This window comes from Aquarana catesbeiana, linkage group LG02, assembly GCF_042186555.1.
Source record: "Aquarana catesbeiana isolate 2022-GZ linkage group LG02, ASM4218655v1, whole genome shotgun sequence".
NCBI classification, from domain to species: domain Eukaryota; kingdom Metazoa; phylum Chordata; class Amphibia; order Anura; family Ranidae; genus Aquarana; species Aquarana catesbeiana.
The window spans coordinates 573420200-573439635 of NC_133325.1; the positions used below are offsets into that span (position 1 = coordinate 573420200).

Below are 19436 nucleotides of genomic sequence, written 5' to 3' on the forward strand. Positions count from 1 at the left end.
GGGGATGCCATACATAACTTCAACAGAGACCAACATGAAGTGTAGCCTGAGCTTCACGTGTCCGGCACTGAACTGAAATAAAGGATATTCAACACAAATACAACTAAGAGCCCAATTGCTGCAAGGCAAAGTATGATAGTTTTGGTTAACTTATGACTTGGCTTTTTAATAAAACACTTATGAAATCAATGAATATTTGCTGCACAGAAAAAAATGGTTACGAACCAGAATCGTCACTTCACTGGTCCGCCTTAAAGTAGATCTATGGTCACAGCATGCACATTCATTTTATGACATCAGCATTGTAATATCAATACAAACAATAGTTATATTTGACACTCCAATATATGCTTACTTCAAAAATCTTCTTTAATGTTGTGAGTTCTGCCTGTTTGCTGGTCATCTCTTTCCACAACTTCCTGGATTCCCTGCATGCTTTGCAGCTTCTTCTCTGCTGTTTACTTTCCATTTCCAAGGACTACATATCCCATGGTATCGTGCTGCCTGCAAGAAGTGATTCCTGTACTGACTCCGCCTCCTGAAACGCCTCCTCTCAGCACCTCTGTAGATCAGAAGGCAGGCTCTGTGAAATGTGTGACACATCAGTGCCTACCCACAGGACATAGTGAATATATGTCACAGAATTCAAGGAAGTAAATTCTTCTTCAGTAAATGGATCTTCACAAGGTTTACAAACTTTAAGATTGTTCAGAATAATAGGAGTAGGCTTAACATAATTGAAATACAATATGGAAATGAATAAATGATTTTACATTGTGACCATAGATACACTTTAGTCTTGACTGGCTGCTCTGGGCTTCACTATTCTGAACACTGTTTTATATAAGGATGTTAGTACTCTAGTTGCATATTAGTCTTACTGTGAATTACACAAACAAGAGAGGGCGCACAGCCTAGTGCATTACCTCAAGACCATTTGTTGATAAAAAAGGAAAACATGTATCTACTTACACAATGTACGGGAAAGTGTGGCTGCACAATCCATTCCGCATGCACCTGGGGCTTGGGGGGATGTACCCTGAATCCAATTGGCTTACATATTGTAAAGGTTGTACCCTCACAGTGATCACATAATTGCAGATCCTTCCAGCCCCCAGGAATTCAGAACTACAGAGACACAGGGGCAGGCAAGGAGGGGTTAACCTAATAGTGTTAAAGTGGTTGTTACCACAACACATCATTTTCCTAATATGTCCCTGCTGTACCATGTACTTGTATGAGAAAGTATCCTGTTTTCCTTGTATTACTTCCTTTATGTGAAATCAATGGTGTCCCTGCCAGTCCCCTTGCTTTCCTGTTAAAAACTGACCACACTAAGCAGGAGATCACGTTGTGGTCAGTTCTCTAGCTATGCTGGGAGCTCAGTGTACTCTCCTCCAAATGATCAGTCTTGTCCTGACACGCCCCCGTGCACCGATGGGAAGCTCAGTGTGCTGCTGCTTCTCCTCCCCCCCCAGCTTATGCAGCTGAGAACAGAGGGAATTTGATCACTTATTAAAAAAAAGGGGGAAAAAGGTATTTATAATGTTTTTTGATATCTACACAAAAATGTTTTGCCTTCATTTCTATTTTATCTGTGTGACAATTTTACTTTTTGTTTTTCTTCTTCTTTTATGACTAGGACTTTAAAGTTAATATACTGTGTGTGTAAATATATATATATATATATATATATATATATATATATATATATATTACTGTGCAAAAGTTTTAGGCAGGTGTAAAAAAAAATGCTGTAAATTAAGAAGGCTTTTAGAAATAGAAGTGTTAGTTATATATATATATATATATATATATATATATATATATATAAAATCAATTAACAAAATGGAAAATAAATAAACAGAAGAGAAATTCAAATCAAATCAATATTTGGTGTGACCACCCTTTGCCTTCAAAACAGCATCAATTCTTCTAGATTCTTATCGGTTCTTCCAAACGGCTTAGAGACCTAACCACAAATCTTCTGTGGATGTCGGCTACCTCAAATCCTTCGGTCACTTCATGTAATCCCAGACAGACTTGATGATGTTTAGATCAGGGCTCTGTGGAGGCAAAACCATCTCTTCCAGGACTCCTTGTTTTCTTCTTGCTGAAGATAGCTTTTAAAGTCATTGACTGTATGTTTGGTGTAATTATATTGCTGCAGAATAAATTTGGGACCAATAACACGCCTCTATGATAACATGGCATGATGGATACGTTTCTGCCTGTATTTCTCATCGTTGAGGACACCAATAATCCTGACAAAATCTCCAAGTACATTTACAGAAATGCAGCCCCAAACTTGCAAGGAACCTCCACCATGCTCCACTGTTGCCTGCAGACACTTATTATTGTATCGCTCTCCAGTCCTTCAGCGAGCAGCAAACAAACTGCCCCCTCCTGCTACAAATATTTAAAAATTTGACTCATCAGTCCAGAGCACCTGCTGCCATTTTTCTGCACCCCAGTTCCTATGTTTTCATGCATAGTTAATAAACTGTGTGCAATTAATATTTTAATGAAAATATTAACAGCACCAGTTGGTCCACAGCCATTAGAGATTAGTCAGGCATGCAGACATCATACTGTACCATCAGCCAAAGATTTTCAGTTCTTCCAGTGATGCCCATGAAGACAGATAAGATATCTGAAGTGCTGGATTATCTTGGACAAAAACATAATAAATTACCTAAGGTAACCAGCATAGACTGTTTTTTTTTACCCATGGATGATCATTGGGCATGTTTTCTCAGGTCCGCTGGTACCCATAGACATGAGATGTCACCTGATAAAAAAAAGAAAATAAGGGCATTTTAATTACAGTATCTGAAACCCCAGTCTTAAAAAAACATGCAAATATATCATAAGTTTATGGATAAGGTACAGGTTGTGATTATGCATGTGTGTGATGTGAATATGTGTGCACAATGTGCAGATTATTTGTATGTAATGTGCAGATTGTATGTGTCTGTGTGTAATGTGCAGTTTGTGTGTATGTGTGTGTGTAATGTGCAGTGTGTGTGTGTGTTTGTAATGTACAGATTGTCCATATGTGTGCATGAGTGTGTGTGTGGGTGTATGTGTGTGTGTGTGTGTGCGTGTGTGTGTGTGTAATGTGCATTTTGAGTGTGGGTGTAATGTACAGATTGTCCATATGTGTGTGTGTGTGTGTAATGTGCATTTTGAGTGTGGGTGTAATGTACAGATTATCCATGTGTGTGTGTGTGTGTGGGTGTAATGTACAGATTGTCCATGTGTGTGTGTAATATACAGATTGTTCATATGTGTGAGTGTGTGTATTGAAGACTGTTGATATGTGTGAGTGTGTGTGTAATGTGCAGATTGTGTGCATGTGTGTAATATGCAGATTGTCCATGTGTGTGTGTAATGTGCAGATTGTCCATGTGTGTGTGTAATGTGCAGATTGTCCATGTGTGTGTGTGTGTATAATGTGCAGATTATTATTATTATTATACAGGATTTATATAGCGCCAACAGTTTACGCAGCGCTTTACAATATAAAAAGTAGACAATACAGTTGTAATACAATAAAATACAAGAGGATTAAGAGGGCCCTTCTCAGAAGAGCTTACAATCTAATAGGGTGGGGCAGGTGGTACAAAAGGTTGTAACTGTGGGGAATGAGCTGGTGGAAGTGGTAGAAGATTAGTTGGAGACGTGATAAGCTTCCCTGAAGAGATGAGTTTTCAGGGATCGTCTGAAGGTAGAAAGAGTATGGGATAACTGAACAGGTTGAGGTAGTGGGTTCCAGAGGATGGGAGAGGCTCTGGAGAAATCCTGGAGACGAGCATGGGAGGAGGAGATGAGAGAACTTGAGAGCAGGAGGTCTTGAGAAGAGCGGAGAGGTCGATTTGGGTGATATTTGGAGACAAGATTAGTGATGTAGCTCGGGGCAGAGTTGTGAATGGCTTTGTATGTTGTGGTTAGTATTTTGAATTTAATTCGCTGGGTGACTGGGAGCCAGTATAGGGATTGGAGGAGAGGGTTGGCAGACACTGAGCGGTTGGTAAGGTGGATAAGTCTGGCAGCAGTATTCATGATAGACTGAAGAGGGGATAGCCTATGGAGAGGCAGGCCAATGAGAAGGGAGTTGCAATAGTCAAGGTGAGAGAGAACAAGGGAGTGAATGAGGAGCTTGGTGGTTTCATTTGTTAAAAAGGGGCGAATTTTAGAGATGTTACGGAGGTGAATTCTACAAACTTTTGACAACGATTGGATTTGAGGCTGAAATGACAAGTCAGAGTCTAGGATTACACCTAGTACCCTGGCGTGAGGGGAGGGACTGATGGTTGCATTGTTGATTTTGATGGAAAAGTCATGGAGAGGGGCAAAATTCATGCATGGGAGTTTACTCCCACTTCTCTGTGGTTTTTATTTTTTGCACTATAAACAAAGAGAGACAATTTAAAAGAAATAGGCGTACATTGATTGGTTTGCGCAAAAGTTATATTGTCTACAAACTATGAGATAGATTTAGGGACTTTTATTTTTTTTATTGTTTTAATGGTAATGGCGGCGATCTGCGATTTTTAGCAGGACTGCGGCATTGCTGCAGACAAATCTGACCCCAAATGACACTTTTTGGGGACCAGTGCTATAAAAATGCACTGACCAATGTAAATATGACACTGGCAGGGAAGGGGTTAACACTAGGGGGCTATCAAGGGGTTAAGTGTGTTCCCTCAGCATTTTCTAACTGTAGGGGGGATAGGCTGCCTGGGATATCACAGAGATCACTGCTCCCGATCACTGGGAACAGTAGATCCCTGTCATGTCATCTGTCAGAATGGGGATCTGCCTTGTTTACAAAGGCAGATCCCTATTCTGCCTCTGGACTAGGCGATTGCGGGTCGCCGGCAGACATCAAGTCCACCCAACCTGCGGGCAGGCTCCCGCAGTGTGCAGCAGGTGCGAGAGCGCACCAACGGCGGCATGCGCCCTCCCGCACCTGCGCCTGGGCGAGCCGCCATACATGTACGGCGATTCGTGCAGGAGAGCCAACCTGCCACAGTACAGCTGCGGCGAGTGGTCTTTAACTGGTTAAAGGATAAACAAAATGTTGGGCTTATTCATAATAGAAAATGTGTAAAGCACAGTCACCTATATCAAGCAATCAAAAATTCTTTAGGCAGTACTCTTGTAAACAGATATGGGCCATTAAATATAAAAATACATGTGTATAGCTAACAGTGACAAGCAGAGAAAACACATGAAAAAAGTTCAAAGTCCTTTCAAAAAGTCACATAAAGTGCTCAGTGCTCCAAATTCCATAGACAAAGTACTGAAGTGCTTCAAGTAAACATGCCATGCAGTGTGCCACACTCCCCTCCCCTCTCATATCCCCACTCACCAAAGAAAATGGGCCCTCAGCTTTTCAGTCTGGGGGTCAAACACACATGTGTCTGGAGTTGGGAATACCAGGTCTCTTTGGCGTCCTTATTGGGGCCTCTAAAATGCTACTCTTTAGGGCAGCTGTAATATCCACCAGGCTCAATAAAAGAAAAAGGTACTCATAGTGAAGTACAGTAAGAAAGATTTATTTGCGTAATAAAAAAATTCCACGTAGAAAATCTCTGAATAAAATGGACATTTGAACAATAACGAGGCTCTTCCGCATTCGTTGCGACTCGGCGTGCACTCCACGGAGGGTGGAAGTAAGGCCTTTGGTTGCAAATCTGGAAATTATGTCAACGCGTTTCGTCCCTCCCACGGGGCGTCATTAAGAACATGGGCCACAATTCTAAAGATTTCTTGATGACAGCCCACAAGGTTAAAGATGTATATCAAAGAGGTTTTGCTATGTGGACTAGTGTATACAGAGCGGACACAGATATGGGCCATTATATTGCATCGCAATACGGCTTGCTCTTTTCACTGTCCTGTATGGTGTAAATAAAGAGCTTTCATTCTGATGCACTCAGGTAGAACTAAATCACAATTTATGATGACACTTCGCTAGCTCTCCATTTAATAACTGATTAACTGAGACACACTTAGAATTTGATGAAACTGACATTAACCCATAAAATATAAAACACACACAGGCCAGAAACTCATCAAAGTTTATATAATTGTCTAATATGAGTGTTTTATTAATAAATACATAAGTAATAAAGCACTTTTGGAAACTTTTAATAACTCTGCAAGATAAAGTGTTACTGACATTTTTTAGTAATAACCTGTTTTCAGAGCGCACAGGTTTTATACATGTCACCTATGTTTGATTCTATATATTTCCTCTTAACTTGAAACTAGGATACATCCTAGCGGACACACAGATTTAGGATTCCCTTTACAAGGAGAGATGTGTGAAACCAAAGCATCTAATTTTAGAAGTCCCCATGGTCAGCAGGATGGACACAGGCATACCAAGGGGACAGCTTGAGTTTAATAGCAAGCTGACAGATGCACCCAATTAGATACCTTTCTGCAGCTTGTCCTTTGAGAACTTGCTATTCATCACAAGAAGTCACACTTGTCATACCCTGGAGCTAATGTGAAAAGCAGTGTGTATGTGTACAGTATGTGTGAGGATGTGGATTTTTTTTTTCTGTGTGCATTTTTTTTACATGCTTGTGCATTATATAATAATATATCTTACAGTGACGTCTCTATTCTAGCTAATGTTTTTTTTTGTTTGATTGGTATTGTCTTTGCAACACATTTACTGCCAATCCGTATTATGAACTGATGTGGACTGGACTCTTATTTCATGCATTTGTGTATGCTTTGAGGTCATTGTCATAGCTATTGGATGCACAGTGTTGTAAAAGATGCTGGTGCTGAAAAATATTGTTAATAATAAAAATCCTACTGGCTTAATAATAATAATAATAATAATAATAAATAATAATAATTAAAAAAAAAACAAAAACAAAATAAAAAAACTGATAGGGGTTTTATTTTTCCTTACTCTATTCCAAAAAAAAAAGGAAGTTTGGGCTATAACTTTGATGGATCCATCGTTAGAGTGATCCCTAATTGACAGTGCAATTACACCTATTTTCTTTGTCATGTGTAGAAAAGGTATTAACCACACAGGAAGTGCAATGTTTTTAAATACAGGCTCAACTCTTATGCCCCGTACACGCGGTCGGATTTTCCAACGGAAAATGTGTGATAGGACCTTGTTGACGGAAATTCCGACCGTGTGTAGGCTCCATCACACATTTTCCATCGGATTTTCCCACACACAAAGTTTGAGAGCAGGCTATAAAATTTTTCGACAACAAAATCCGTTGTCGGAATTTCCGATCGTGTGTACACAAATCCGAAGCACAAAATGCCACGCATGCTTAGAATAAATAAAGAGATGAAAGCTATTGGCTACTGCCCCGTTTATAGTCCTGGCGTACGTGTTTTACGTCACCGCGTTCAGAATGATCGGATTTTCCGACAACTTTGTGTGACCGTGTGTATGCAAGACAAGTTTGAGCCAACATCCGTCTGAAAAAATCCTACAATTTTGTTGTCGGAATGTCTGATCAATGTCCGACCGTGTGTACGGGGCAATAGGCTTACATTATAAAAACAATATTTTAAAGCAAACAGAGCCTATTTATGTAATGAGTGAATATGGCTGCCCCGTATCGCACATGTATAACTACAATATTTTTTCAAATATTTACGTATATGGATAAGAATATTTACATGTAGTGCATATCTAAACAGACTGAAAATGCTGCATGATCAGACTTCCAACAATATCCCACGTGGTGCTGTCTGTGTGAGCAAATAGCTCCCCAACATCCTAACTAACCAAAAACAAAGCTGAAATACTCCTGCAGACTGACTACATTTCTGGTCAGCCCACAGTATCGAAGACAGCATCATATGACTTTAAAGTGAACCAATAATCTCCAAAAAAAAGTGATTGTTGACTTGATTGACTTGATTGACTTGTCGACTTGATTTTCTTGCACTATAAAACAGCCTCAACTTAGTTTAGGTTCACGTCATTTTTCCTAGCCACCAGCACCTGTGGACCTCCTCTTACCCCTTACCAAACCTGTCTTGACATATTTATTGGGCTGCCAATGCTGACCCCCTTCTGAAAATAGTGGTTTTCTCAGCTGTTAGGCTGACCCTCTGTCTTCAGTACGTTACTTACCCAGAACAAGATTACATACTGTATATACATATGTTGTTGTTTTTTTACTTGTTCTGGGTCTGTAACTTGATGACTAGAGGAAGGAGACTCAGCATGGTAGACAGCTGGTAACTAATCTTCTCAGAAGGAGCCAACAATAGCAGCCTCTCTAATAACAGGTTTCCTTTAAATGCTGTGGATACAAATATAAAGATTGTGAGTAGAGATGAGCTTGAGTTCAGTCCGAACCCAGAAAAAAGCTGTCAGTGTTGGGCTAATCAGTTGCGGGTGGGAGATTCCTCACCACTTAGCTGCACATACACAAAGCGGTAGGGATGCACAACCACGTGTCCATATTAGGTCAATGACATCATGAGCATCCCCACACCTTTGTGTACGTGTAGCTATCGGACAGGGATCTCCCATGTGCAGTGAACTGGTCAATCTCTGAAAATTATCTCCCAGGTTTGGCTGAATATATGTAAACCTGAACCCAAGGTCAACCCTAATTATGACGATATCAGGTACTGGTTATTAGCCTTTCCTCCTCCTTAGGTATGTTAACCTCTTGCTGCCTGTGTAATGCATATATATGTCCACTGCAGCATGAGGTTGTGTGCTGAGAGCACACACTAATGGTGCACTCCCAGCACACTGACCAAGCTGTTACCAACAACTCTCCACCAGCACTTTTGACTGGCAGCCAGTGGGATGGCTCCCCAATCATGTGACTACCATGTTAGCCTATCACAGCAGTCATATTAAATCAAAGCGACATAGCCTCCCAGGTATCAAAGTTTGCTTAACCACTTGCCTACTGGGCACTTTCACCCCCTTCCTGCACAGGCCAATTTTCAGCTTCCAGAGCTGTCACATTTTTGAATGACAATTGCGCGGTCATGCAACACTGTACCTAAATTTAATTTTTATCATTTTTTTTCACACAAATAGAGCTTTTTTGGGTGGTATTTAATCACTGCTGGGTTTTTGTTAGTTTCTGTCAGTAAATTTTGTAAATAAGTAATTTTTCTCCTTCACTGATGAGACAGCACTGATGGGAACTGACAGGCTGCACTGATGGGCACTGATGAGGCTGCACTTATGGTCACTGAGGAGGCGGCACCGAAGGGCACTGATTAGCTGGGGCACTGATGAGGTGGCACTAATATGCCACACTGATAGGCGGCACTGAGGTGCGATCCTATTACGTCATCCCAGAACGAGAGTGCATCCTGTTTGCTGTCATTTTACTATACGGCGGGTGGGAAATGGTTAAAAGGGCCACTGGGAGATGGTGTTAAATGGTTAATATATAGCCAAAACTATTTTTCTTTGTTTTGGATCAAGTGGGTGAAGGGTAAGAACCCTTGTCAATTTGTTATTGCTGTCTGTGTCCCCACTGAGTAGATTTACCGTTTTGGGTTGTCTTTACCATTATTACAGAGACAAAAAGTGAAGGGAAATCCAAGGTTTTACAGTGGTCACCATAACAAAGGGTGAGGGCAAATCTGACAATGGAGATACTTGTTTCAGTGACAACTGTCTAAAAGGGGAATTTCCCTAAGTGTGTTGAGACTTCCCCTCATGTTTTATGTTATAGGAACATGAAGTGAAAGGAAATTTAAAAACAAAAGGATTGGTTTACGTTCAAACACTGTGCAAGCTGGTTCCTACAAGTGATGCGTTAAGATGCATTAATACGCATTTTGTAACCCAATAATGTGTGTTTTGTTAAAGTAGACCATTGTTTGTGAATGGGCTTTCAATACACCACAATGGACACTATTTTGCAAAGCAGTGCACTTCAATGGTCAGGCCATTAATCCTATTCTTCAGCATAACATTACTTCTAAGTTTAACTTATTTGTGATCCATAAGAATATTTGTGTATTACTAATGGATAAAACAACTAAAGAACTTTGGTTAACATGCAACAGTTAGGTACTCAGACCCAAATTACCTACTGACAAGTATAGCAGTGTAAAAAATAGACAGACCCACACAGGACACACCATATGGAGATAGTGACGGTATTGCCAGTATCTTGTTTCTAATAGTTTATTTGAATGGCCAACACTGACTCGCCATGCGAATTGAATTACCTACCATATAAAACATTGATTACATATACCCAATCTTGTTTGTTGCATTTAAAGTCTTCATAAGATGGGGAGGTGTTGACCACGTAACTTCTATGTCATGTAAGAAATTATAACTGATATTTACAGTGAACTATACAACTTACGGAGCTCCAACAGTACCAAATGGGTAAGTTTTACTTTCTAAATTATTTTTTTCTTGTTCATACCATTAACATATTGTTTGTATTGAATACCCTCTGTGAACGTATCTGGTTAAACTGGCGTTCTACCTTTATTTGGAAGTGGAAATCTTCTTGTATTAGAACTGCAGAGTGCAGATCTACATTGTTTGTCACCAAGAGGCCAGTCTTACCCCTTTTAATCAGTATATAAAAGAGAGTCTGAAGCTGGTGACCACTGTCTTCTGGTAATACTCTCAGGTGGCAGAGGTTCCCAAAGTGGGACATTCGTTAATATTCTATTGGTATGCTTAGCATATGAATAGTATTTTTGGCTGGAATAATTAATGGATACATTTGGACCTGTTTTTCTGGGTTGTGCATTTTTGACAACATTGGTGTTTTACAACAATGTGGTTTATTTTAAAAAAATATGTTTTTCTCTAGTATCAATACAATTATTTAAGTCAGACATTCTTCATTCATGATTAATAAATCTTCAGTAGTCATAAACGAAAAAAAATAAATGGACAAAAATTGGTACAGGTGTTGCAGGTGTTTACTGGAAATGTTTCCAAAGGACAGAAAAGATTTCTGCAGCCTAAGGCTCGGTTCACACTAGGGGCGGCACGACTTGCAGGTCGCCTCACCAAGGCGACCTGCACACGACTGCCTGGGCGACTTGCAAAACGACTTCTGTATAGAAGTCTATGCAAGTCGCCCCAAGTCGCCCCCAAAGTAGTACAGGAACCTTTTTCTAAGTCGGAGCGACTTGCGTCGCTCCCCTTAGAACGGTTCCGTTGTACAGAATGGGACGCTACTTGTCAGGCGACTAGGTCGCCTGACAAGTCGTCCTAGTGTGAACCAAGCCTTACCATTCACTACTGGGGTGCAGGAAGAGTCTGCCTGGCACCTATGCAGTATTTTCGCAATGGTAGCTGAGATGATTTTTTTTTTCTTCATCACAAAACCATAGATATGATTGTGCTATATGTTACTACAGTATGTATTGATCCTGCTCTTTATGTTGCTTTATTGGATGAGCAGTGTTTATCTTTGAGTAGTACTTTAATGAAGACTTTATATGTGATAAATGTTTTCACAAATTTTATTTCAGTTAAAAAATAAATATTTTTAATTTTGTCCTTGTGCACTGTCAAAGTGAATCCTTGAGTGATGGGTTCACGTTGCACACCTTGCTAAATTTATTTTTGTCTTGACACTGTAAAAGAAATAAGTTGGCAGTTCTGCTTAAACTGCAAATGACTCACATGCTTGCTCGTCGCTATTTTAAGGGGGATATAAATCAAGGTATACTTACAAAATATATTTACTTTTTCACAATGATAGAGTACTTACCCTATCCAGAAAAATGTAAAATAAAGGAAAACGTATAATGAAAAAAATTAAAACAACCTTTCTAAACTTGGAAAACAATTTATATGTGTTAGCAGGCCTTGAAAGGTTAGAAGAAGTTTTGAAACATAAAAAAGGAGAATGATGATTGTATCAGTTCATTCTTGGTCATAGCTTTAATTTATTAGATCATGGTATTTGTGTTGAGGTGGCATCTTTATTGTTGGCTTGACTAAATTAAAAATATATTAATAACAAAAAATGTTTAACTTTTTATTTTATAGATCGCCCCAAAATCCGCCTCCCGAGATACCTGCGTCAAGCATTTGTGAGACATGTTGGAGAGGCTGTGAATCTTGTTATTCCTTTCCAGGTATAATTTATTTTTAATGTGCATTATTTAATGCACCAGATTTATTAAAAAGAAGTCTGTGGGTTCATAATTGCATTGATGCTTCTAACAACTTACATAATTCCAAAATTACTGTGGTTTGCTAAGCCTAGTGGTGGCATACCTAGAATCAAATAGGATCAAGTGTGCACTGATATCTAAGGTGATTGTATAAAAACAAAACAAGTGAAAAAGGAGGCATAGTGAATGCTTTGCGGGGGAATTATAGTACTCATGTGCATACATGAACAGTTTGGTCATGGCAAATTCTCATACACTATTTCATATGCTTCTACCTGGGAAAGCAAGTCGTAATGATAAACACCTGTATTCACTAGGGATGGGCGAAAGGTTCAGCCCGAGCATAAGTTCGGGCCGAACTTTGGTTGTTCGGATGTTCTGCGAACACCGAACAATATGCGGTGTTCGGGGCAAATTCGAAAGCCACCGGGCAAGGGTTGTGGGGATGAGGCCCTTGTCCTCATCCACATGGGGACAAGGTGCTTTGGTGGACTACCCCAAAGCACCCTCCCCATGTTGAGGGCATGTGGCCTGGTACGGTTCGGGAGGGGGGGTGCTGTCTCGCACCCCCTCTTTTCCTGCGGCCTGCCAGGGTGCGTGCCCAGTAAGGGTCTGGTATGGATTTTGGAGGGACCCCTACGCCATTTTTTTTTACATTTGGTGCAAGGTTCCCCTTAAATTCCATATCAGACCCGAAGGGTCTGGTATGGATTTTAGGGGGACCCCTAAGCTATTTTTTTTTTAAATTTTGATTTGGGGTTCCCCTTAATATTCATACCAGACCCAAAGGGCCTGGTAATGGACTGGGGGGATCCCATGCTCTTTTTTTCAATGAGTTTTATCTATATTGCCGAAACCCGACAATTCATTAGAGCCCACAATCAGTTTTACATGACAATTTTTCCTTTAGAAATGTCATTTTGCTGTGGTACTGTTCTAAACACAGGAAAAATGAGCCACTTTACAGGCATACTATAGCCACCTCCCAGGCACGATATTTAAAGGAATATTCAATTTTTATTGTTTCACTTTAAGCATTAAAAAAAATCACTGCTCCCGAAAAACCGTCCGTTTTTAAAAAAAAAAATTTGCCTTGATACATGTCCCCTGGGGCAGGACCCAGGTTCGCAAACACTTTTTATGACAATAACTTGCATATAAGCCTTTAAAATGAGCACTTTTGATTATTCATGTTCGTGTCCCATAGACTTTAACGGTGTTCGTGTGTTCTGCCGAATTTTTTGCCTGTTCGGTATGTTCTGGTGCTAACCGAACCGGGGGATGTTCGGCTCATCCTTAGTATTCACATTGTTAAATTAGTACTGACAGCATAATGTTTGTTTTGTTGTTGTTTCTTTTCTTTTTTTTTTTGGAGCTGCAACTTTATTTGTTCACCTTTTTTTTTTTGGGGGGGGGGGGGGGGGGGGGCTGTGTATGGAGTGTGCACAGTGATGGGGGTAGGCTGTGTATGGAGTGTGCATGGTTATGGGGGTAGGCTGTGTATGGAGTGTGCATGGTGATGGGGTAGGCTCTTTATGGAGTGTGCACAGTGATGGGGGTAGGCTGTGTATGGCGAGTGCATGGTGATGGGGGTAGGCTGTGTATGGCGTGTGCATGGTGATGGGGGTAGGCTGTGTATAGCATGTGCACGGTGATGGGGTAGGCTATGTATGGCATGGGCATGGTGATGGGGGTAGGCTGTGTATGGCATGTGCATAGTGATGGGGGTAGGCTGTGTATGGTGTAAAGGTGAACTATTTGTTCACCTTTTAAACCTTACTGAACAATTGTGGTGTTTGTCATACTATAGCTTTTTGTGTTTTTTATGCAGATTCTTGACATACCAATAGCTTGAAATGATCCTTTAAGGGGAAAATAATCTAAATTACAGTTCCCTGTAAGAAAAGAGCGTTTATGGTCACCTCCTCATTCCAGCGCTGCAGCCTCCAGCAGTGTCTTCAGAATTCAACACTTCAGTGAATGTCAGTTTCCTTTATCCCGCAATACGTGCTGTGATTTAAGGCATCAGTGGTGTGACATAAGGGTTGGAACAAAAAATGTGCAGCGGGCATCCGACACTCCTGGAAATATTGAACGTTGAAGCAGTGGCGTCACTAGGGTTGGTGTCACCCTGTGCAGAAAAAAATTGTGTCAACCTCCTTCACCAACTATAGTCCCCCCTCAGTAAAGACCCCCCCTAACTACAGACCCCCCTCAGTCAGACCCCCCTCCCTCAGTATAGACTTCCCCTCAGTCAGTATAGACCTCCCCCCTCAGTACAGACCCCCCACACTAAGTACAGACCCCCTTTCCTCAGTATTGACCCCCCACTAAGTGCAGACCCCCTTTTCTCAGTAAACACCCACCACACTAAGTACAGACCCCCTTTCCTCAGTATAAAGCCCCCACTAAGTACTGACCCCTCCCTCGGTATAGACCTCCCGCCCTCAGTACAGACACCCCCTCAGTGCAGACCCCCCATCAGTATAGACCACCCTTTCAGTATAGGCACCCCCCATGAGTATAGACAGCCCCCTCAGTGCAGACCCCCCATCAGTATAGTCACCACCCTCAGTGTAGACCCCCATCAGTATAGACACCCACCTCAGTGCAGACCCCCATCAGTATAGTCACAACCCTCAGTGAAGACCCCTCCATGAGTATAGACACCCCCCTTCAGTGTAGACCCCCATCAGTATAGCCACTCCCCCTCAGTTCAGACCACCCCATCAGTATAGACACCCCCCTCAGTGAAAACAACCCCATCAGTATAGACACCCCCCCTCAGTGCAGATCCCCATCAGTGTAGACACCCCCATTCAGTGCAGAACCCCCCATCAGTATAGACACCCCCACTCAGTGTAGAACCCCCCATCAGTATAGACACCCCCACTCAGTGCAGACCCCCATCAGTATAGACATCGCCCCCAGACCTCAGAACAGCGTGGACGGATATGCTGTACACAGCGGTGTGTGTCCCTTGGGCTCCTCCTCCTGTGTGGATGTAAACAGAGAGGAGGGGGAGGTGGCTTTGGTCCCTTCTGCTGAGGGAAATAGGCAGCGAGACCCAAGAGTGTAGGGCAGCAGGCAGTGTTAGCGGTGTCACTACCCACGGATGTCATCCCTCTGGCGGGTGTCACCCAGGTGCAGTCCGCACCCTCCGCCCCCCCCCTAGCAACGCCACTGCATTGAAGACGCTGAGGGAGGCTGAAGCACTGAAATGGAGGAGAGCTAGGAGACATGGGCCATTGAAGAATGGGAGCTGCACCTTGAATTGGATTATTTTTCCCCTGACAGGGTTGCTTTAATGCAGCAGAATTGCCTATAAGGCACAAAACAGCCTTATTTGGTTAATCACAGCACACTGCATACAGATGCAACATGTATTGACCGTAAGGGATCACATTCACTAGGTGCATGATGGTCACTGTGCTTATGTGAAGCCACAACACAAGCATACCATTATTATCAATAGCAATTTCTCCCCATTCCTGTGCATTTCCTTTTTAGCAAATCCAGACCAATTAGTATAAAAATAGTCAAATGTTATTGTAAGTCATTTTATCATGAGTGGTAAAATATGTAAACTTTGCAGGAAAAATGTAAATCTCACCAATGGAAAATGTAAGTCACATCTAATGACAAGAAATGCAGCTTACCATTTACACGGTTGTAATTGTCTTCATTTATCCTTTTCTCAACTCCCTTCAATCTCCCTTGCCCCCCCTCAGAATTTTTCTTAAATAGTCCCCCAGGCATATTTGCTACCTGCTCAGCCCAGTGCCAAACGGAAACTCTACAAAATAATCTCAGCCCTGCCCCTAGCTCATGCTCTGCTCAAACTCCATTTACAGAAGAGTGTGTCAACAACTTGCAGATAGGATTTACATAGCGGAACACTGAGATTAGGATGAGCATGCAGTGGGGTGTGGTGCAGGGGGTGAGAAGATTTGGATGAGTTGCTGTGTAGGCTGAAGAGTACAGATCACCAAGGAGCTACATTTTAAAGTCCAAGTGAAGCGTCTGGTTTTATTACTGTAATGCAGGCAGGCTGCATAAACAGTAATAGATGTGGACATCCTTTTTAATATTTTTATGAACTAGTGTACTGCAGCGAGGGTTAAAATATCCTGTGCTGGCATCATGCTGGAGATCTGGATGACTCCTCAACACAGAGCACAATAGTCCACATCTCCAGTGGTCTGATACACCCCCTGCACAATGCTCAGATCTACAGAGCTCACATTGACATACTCTATATTACCAAAAGTATTGGAACGCCTGCCTTTACAGGCACATGAACTTTAATGGCATCCCAGTCTTAGTCCGTTGGGTTCAATATTGAGTTGGCCCACCCTTTGCAGCTATAACAGCTTCATCTCTTCTGGAAAGGCTGTCCACAAGGTTTAGAAGTGTGTCTATGGGAATGTTTGACCATTCTTCCAGAAGCGCATTTGTGAGGTCAGACACTGATGTGGACAAGAAGGTCTAGCTTGCAGTCTCTGCTCTAAAACATCCCAAAGGTGTTCTATCGGGTTGAGGCCAGTCAAGTTTCTATACCGCAAACTCGCTCATCCATGTCTTTATGGACCTTGCTTTGTGCACTGGTGTGCAGTCATGTTGGAACAGGAAGAGGCCATCCCCAAAACTGTTCCCACAAAGTTGGGAGCATGAAATTGTCCAAAATGTCTTGGCATGTTGACGCCTTAGGAGTTCCCTTCACTGGCCAAGAGGCCAAGCCCAAACCCTGGAAAAACAACCCCACACCATAATCTCACCTCCGCCAAATGATTTTGACCAGTGCACAAAGCAAGGTCCATAAAGACATGGATGAGTGAGTTTGGGGTGGAGGAACTTGACTGGCCTGCACAGAGTCCTGACCTCAACCTGATAGAACGCCTTTGGGATGAATTAGAGTGGAGACTGCGAGCCAGGCCTTCTCGTCCAACATCAGTGCCTGACCTCACAAATGCGCTTCTGGAAGTAGGGTCAAACATTCCCATAATACACCACTTTTCAATCACCAAAGAGGCACCACTGAAACAGATATTGCAGAGAGCAATGATCTGTTTCTGCAGGTGGTGGGCAGGACTTTCTATGCACTTTCAGTTTTCATGCTCCTGGAATGTATATTAAGTGATTTAAACTGAAAGTTCAAGTTGGACTTTAAAAAAACCCAGTCTTTCAAAGTACTGAGATAACAACCAATGTTAAAAATTGATGGATATATACAGTATACTTACTGTATGTGTATGCTACACTAAAAGTAAACCAATAAAAAAGCAACAAATTTGCCAAACCATTTCTTTACCTTGGAACTCTGACCAGATCATTTATTTTTTTAGTTTTGGATAGCTGTCAAAACTGTTGTAATTTTTATTTATTTTATTTTTATCAATTTTTATTGTTATCTGTTTCCCAGTTAGGGAGGTTTTTACTTCCTGTTACAATGTCAACAGAATGTGCAGGGGAATTCCAAAAGCTCACAGTTGTATTGAAACAACCAGGCATTGAGGCAGATTTTTTTTTTTATAGGAGTTGAGAATGTTCACTGAATATATTGTGTGAATGTTCAATTATTCAGTCTTGTGCAGAATAAACATGATAAACATGCATTATGCATGTGAAGTTTGTTAACTCCTTTAGTTTATCTGTCTCTCTGTCTAATTCTTTCATGCCACTGGGAAAGGGTTGAGGGAACATCTCCCCAACAGGTATAAAAAATAAAAAAATATAAAATGGTAGATTTCCTTAAAGTGGATGTAAACCCCATTCATAAAATTTGATATAAACACATATATCTGTAGTGTTTACTTATCTCCCTCCAAAGATCTAAGTGTTGTTTCTCTCTGGTGCTTCATTCCACTTTTATCAGCATGAGTTTGGAAAATCTCACTAAAGGGGTTTTCGTTAATTCGGAAATTTCCTAACTAACTCATTTGTCGAAATTAGTTAAAAAACTAATTTGGAACAAAACGAATTGCACATGTCTACTATATAGGAGGATTTGTTTCTTCTCTGTGTATCATCTGAGGGTGTTCAGTTCGGTATATGTGAGGGTTTACATCCACTTTAAGCTGGCTATGCACTGATCAAAATTCAGCCAGTCTGATTGACTTGTTGGAAATTTTTTCCCGATCAGCAGTATATGCTGACACCAGCGGGTGCAGCTGTCAGAATAAATGTCTTGGCAGGGAGGGATTCCTCCATTCGCCTCATTTGTGTGGATGGAGGTATCCCAGTGGCTGAATAGAAAAAAAACTAACAGTGTTTGGTTAGCTTTACCTTTCCTCACCCAAAAAATGCCTGGCTTGTTGTTTAATTTTGGTTTTGCTATTTTAATAATACAATCTATGTCATTCTTAAAGGGTAAGCCAAAGCCTCAAGTTACCTGGACTAAGGGTGGACAGCCCCTGGACCCAAAACAAGCCAGTGTCAGGAATAGTGATAGCGATACTATTCTTTTTATTCGTAAGGCTGAACGAAAAGACTCTGGAACATATGAGGTCTCAGTAAAAATTGATGACCTGGAGGATAAAGCCAAGATTGAAATACAGATTGCCGGTAAATATTGGGAAATGTAACATTATCTTGTGGATGATTGTATATGCAAACAAAAATTCAGGTTCAGGGTATTGCTATAATCAAAATATGCTGTGTACCAAAACATAAGGGAAAGCTACAGATTATCATGTGTACCTGTAGTGGGGGATATTTTCATCAATGTAAACTCCAGCTATCAAGGAAATGACTACTAAGTTCACACCTATGCATTTTTTAGTGGGTTTTCAGTTTTGCAGAAACACACTACAGTCCATTTAACATGGTTTCCTATGGATGTAGTTCACATCTGTGCATTTTATAGAAAGGACCAGAGACTTCTTTTCTGGTTTTTGGTTCCATAGACTTCAATGGATCAAAAGCGTGCAATGAAAAACGCAAAACGCACCTGGAATATGCAAACTGCAACCTGCATAGGTGTAAATCAGGCCTTAGGCTGGATTCACACCTATGCAGTTTTAATGCTTTTTGCATTTTGCTGATTTGCACTACAGTCCATCTTACATGGTTTCCTATGGAACACGTTCTGTAGTGCAAATCTGCAAAATGCAAAAAGCACTAAAACTGCATAGGTGTGAATCCAGCCTTAAGCCTTGTACACACGGTCAAATTATTGAACGAATTTTCGTCAGTTTTTTGTTTGATGCTAGTCTCAAATCGAAAGTGAAGAGGGTACTCACCATCTGAAAATTTTCTGATGACAGAATTCAACGTCAGAAGTGACGTAATGT

The 19436-nt window shown here is 41.2% G+C and overlaps 1 protein-coding gene and 1 long non-coding RNA gene across 2 annotated transcripts in view; one reads left to right on the forward strand and one right to left on the reverse strand.

The window, feature by feature from the left end:
• LOC141128673 (myosin-binding protein H-like) overlaps positions 1 to 19436 on the forward strand; it is a 110788-nt gene that overhangs the window by 65191 nt on the left and 26161 nt on the right. The window contains exons 4-5 of the mRNA XM_073616103.1: positions 12017 to 12105; positions 18513 to 18708. Of these exons, the coding sequence (XP_073472204.1) occupies positions 12017 to 12105; positions 18513 to 18708 (285 nt within the window). The remainder of the gene's footprint in view (positions 1 to 12016; positions 12106 to 18512; positions 18709 to 19436) is intronic.
• Positions 116 to 2642, reverse strand: LOC141128674 (uncharacterized). Its single transcript, XR_012241719.1, has 2 exons — positions 2005 to 2642; positions 116 to 562 (listed from the first exon to the last, which is right to left on the reverse strand). It is a non-coding gene; the product is annotated as an uncharacterized lncRNA (long non-coding RNA).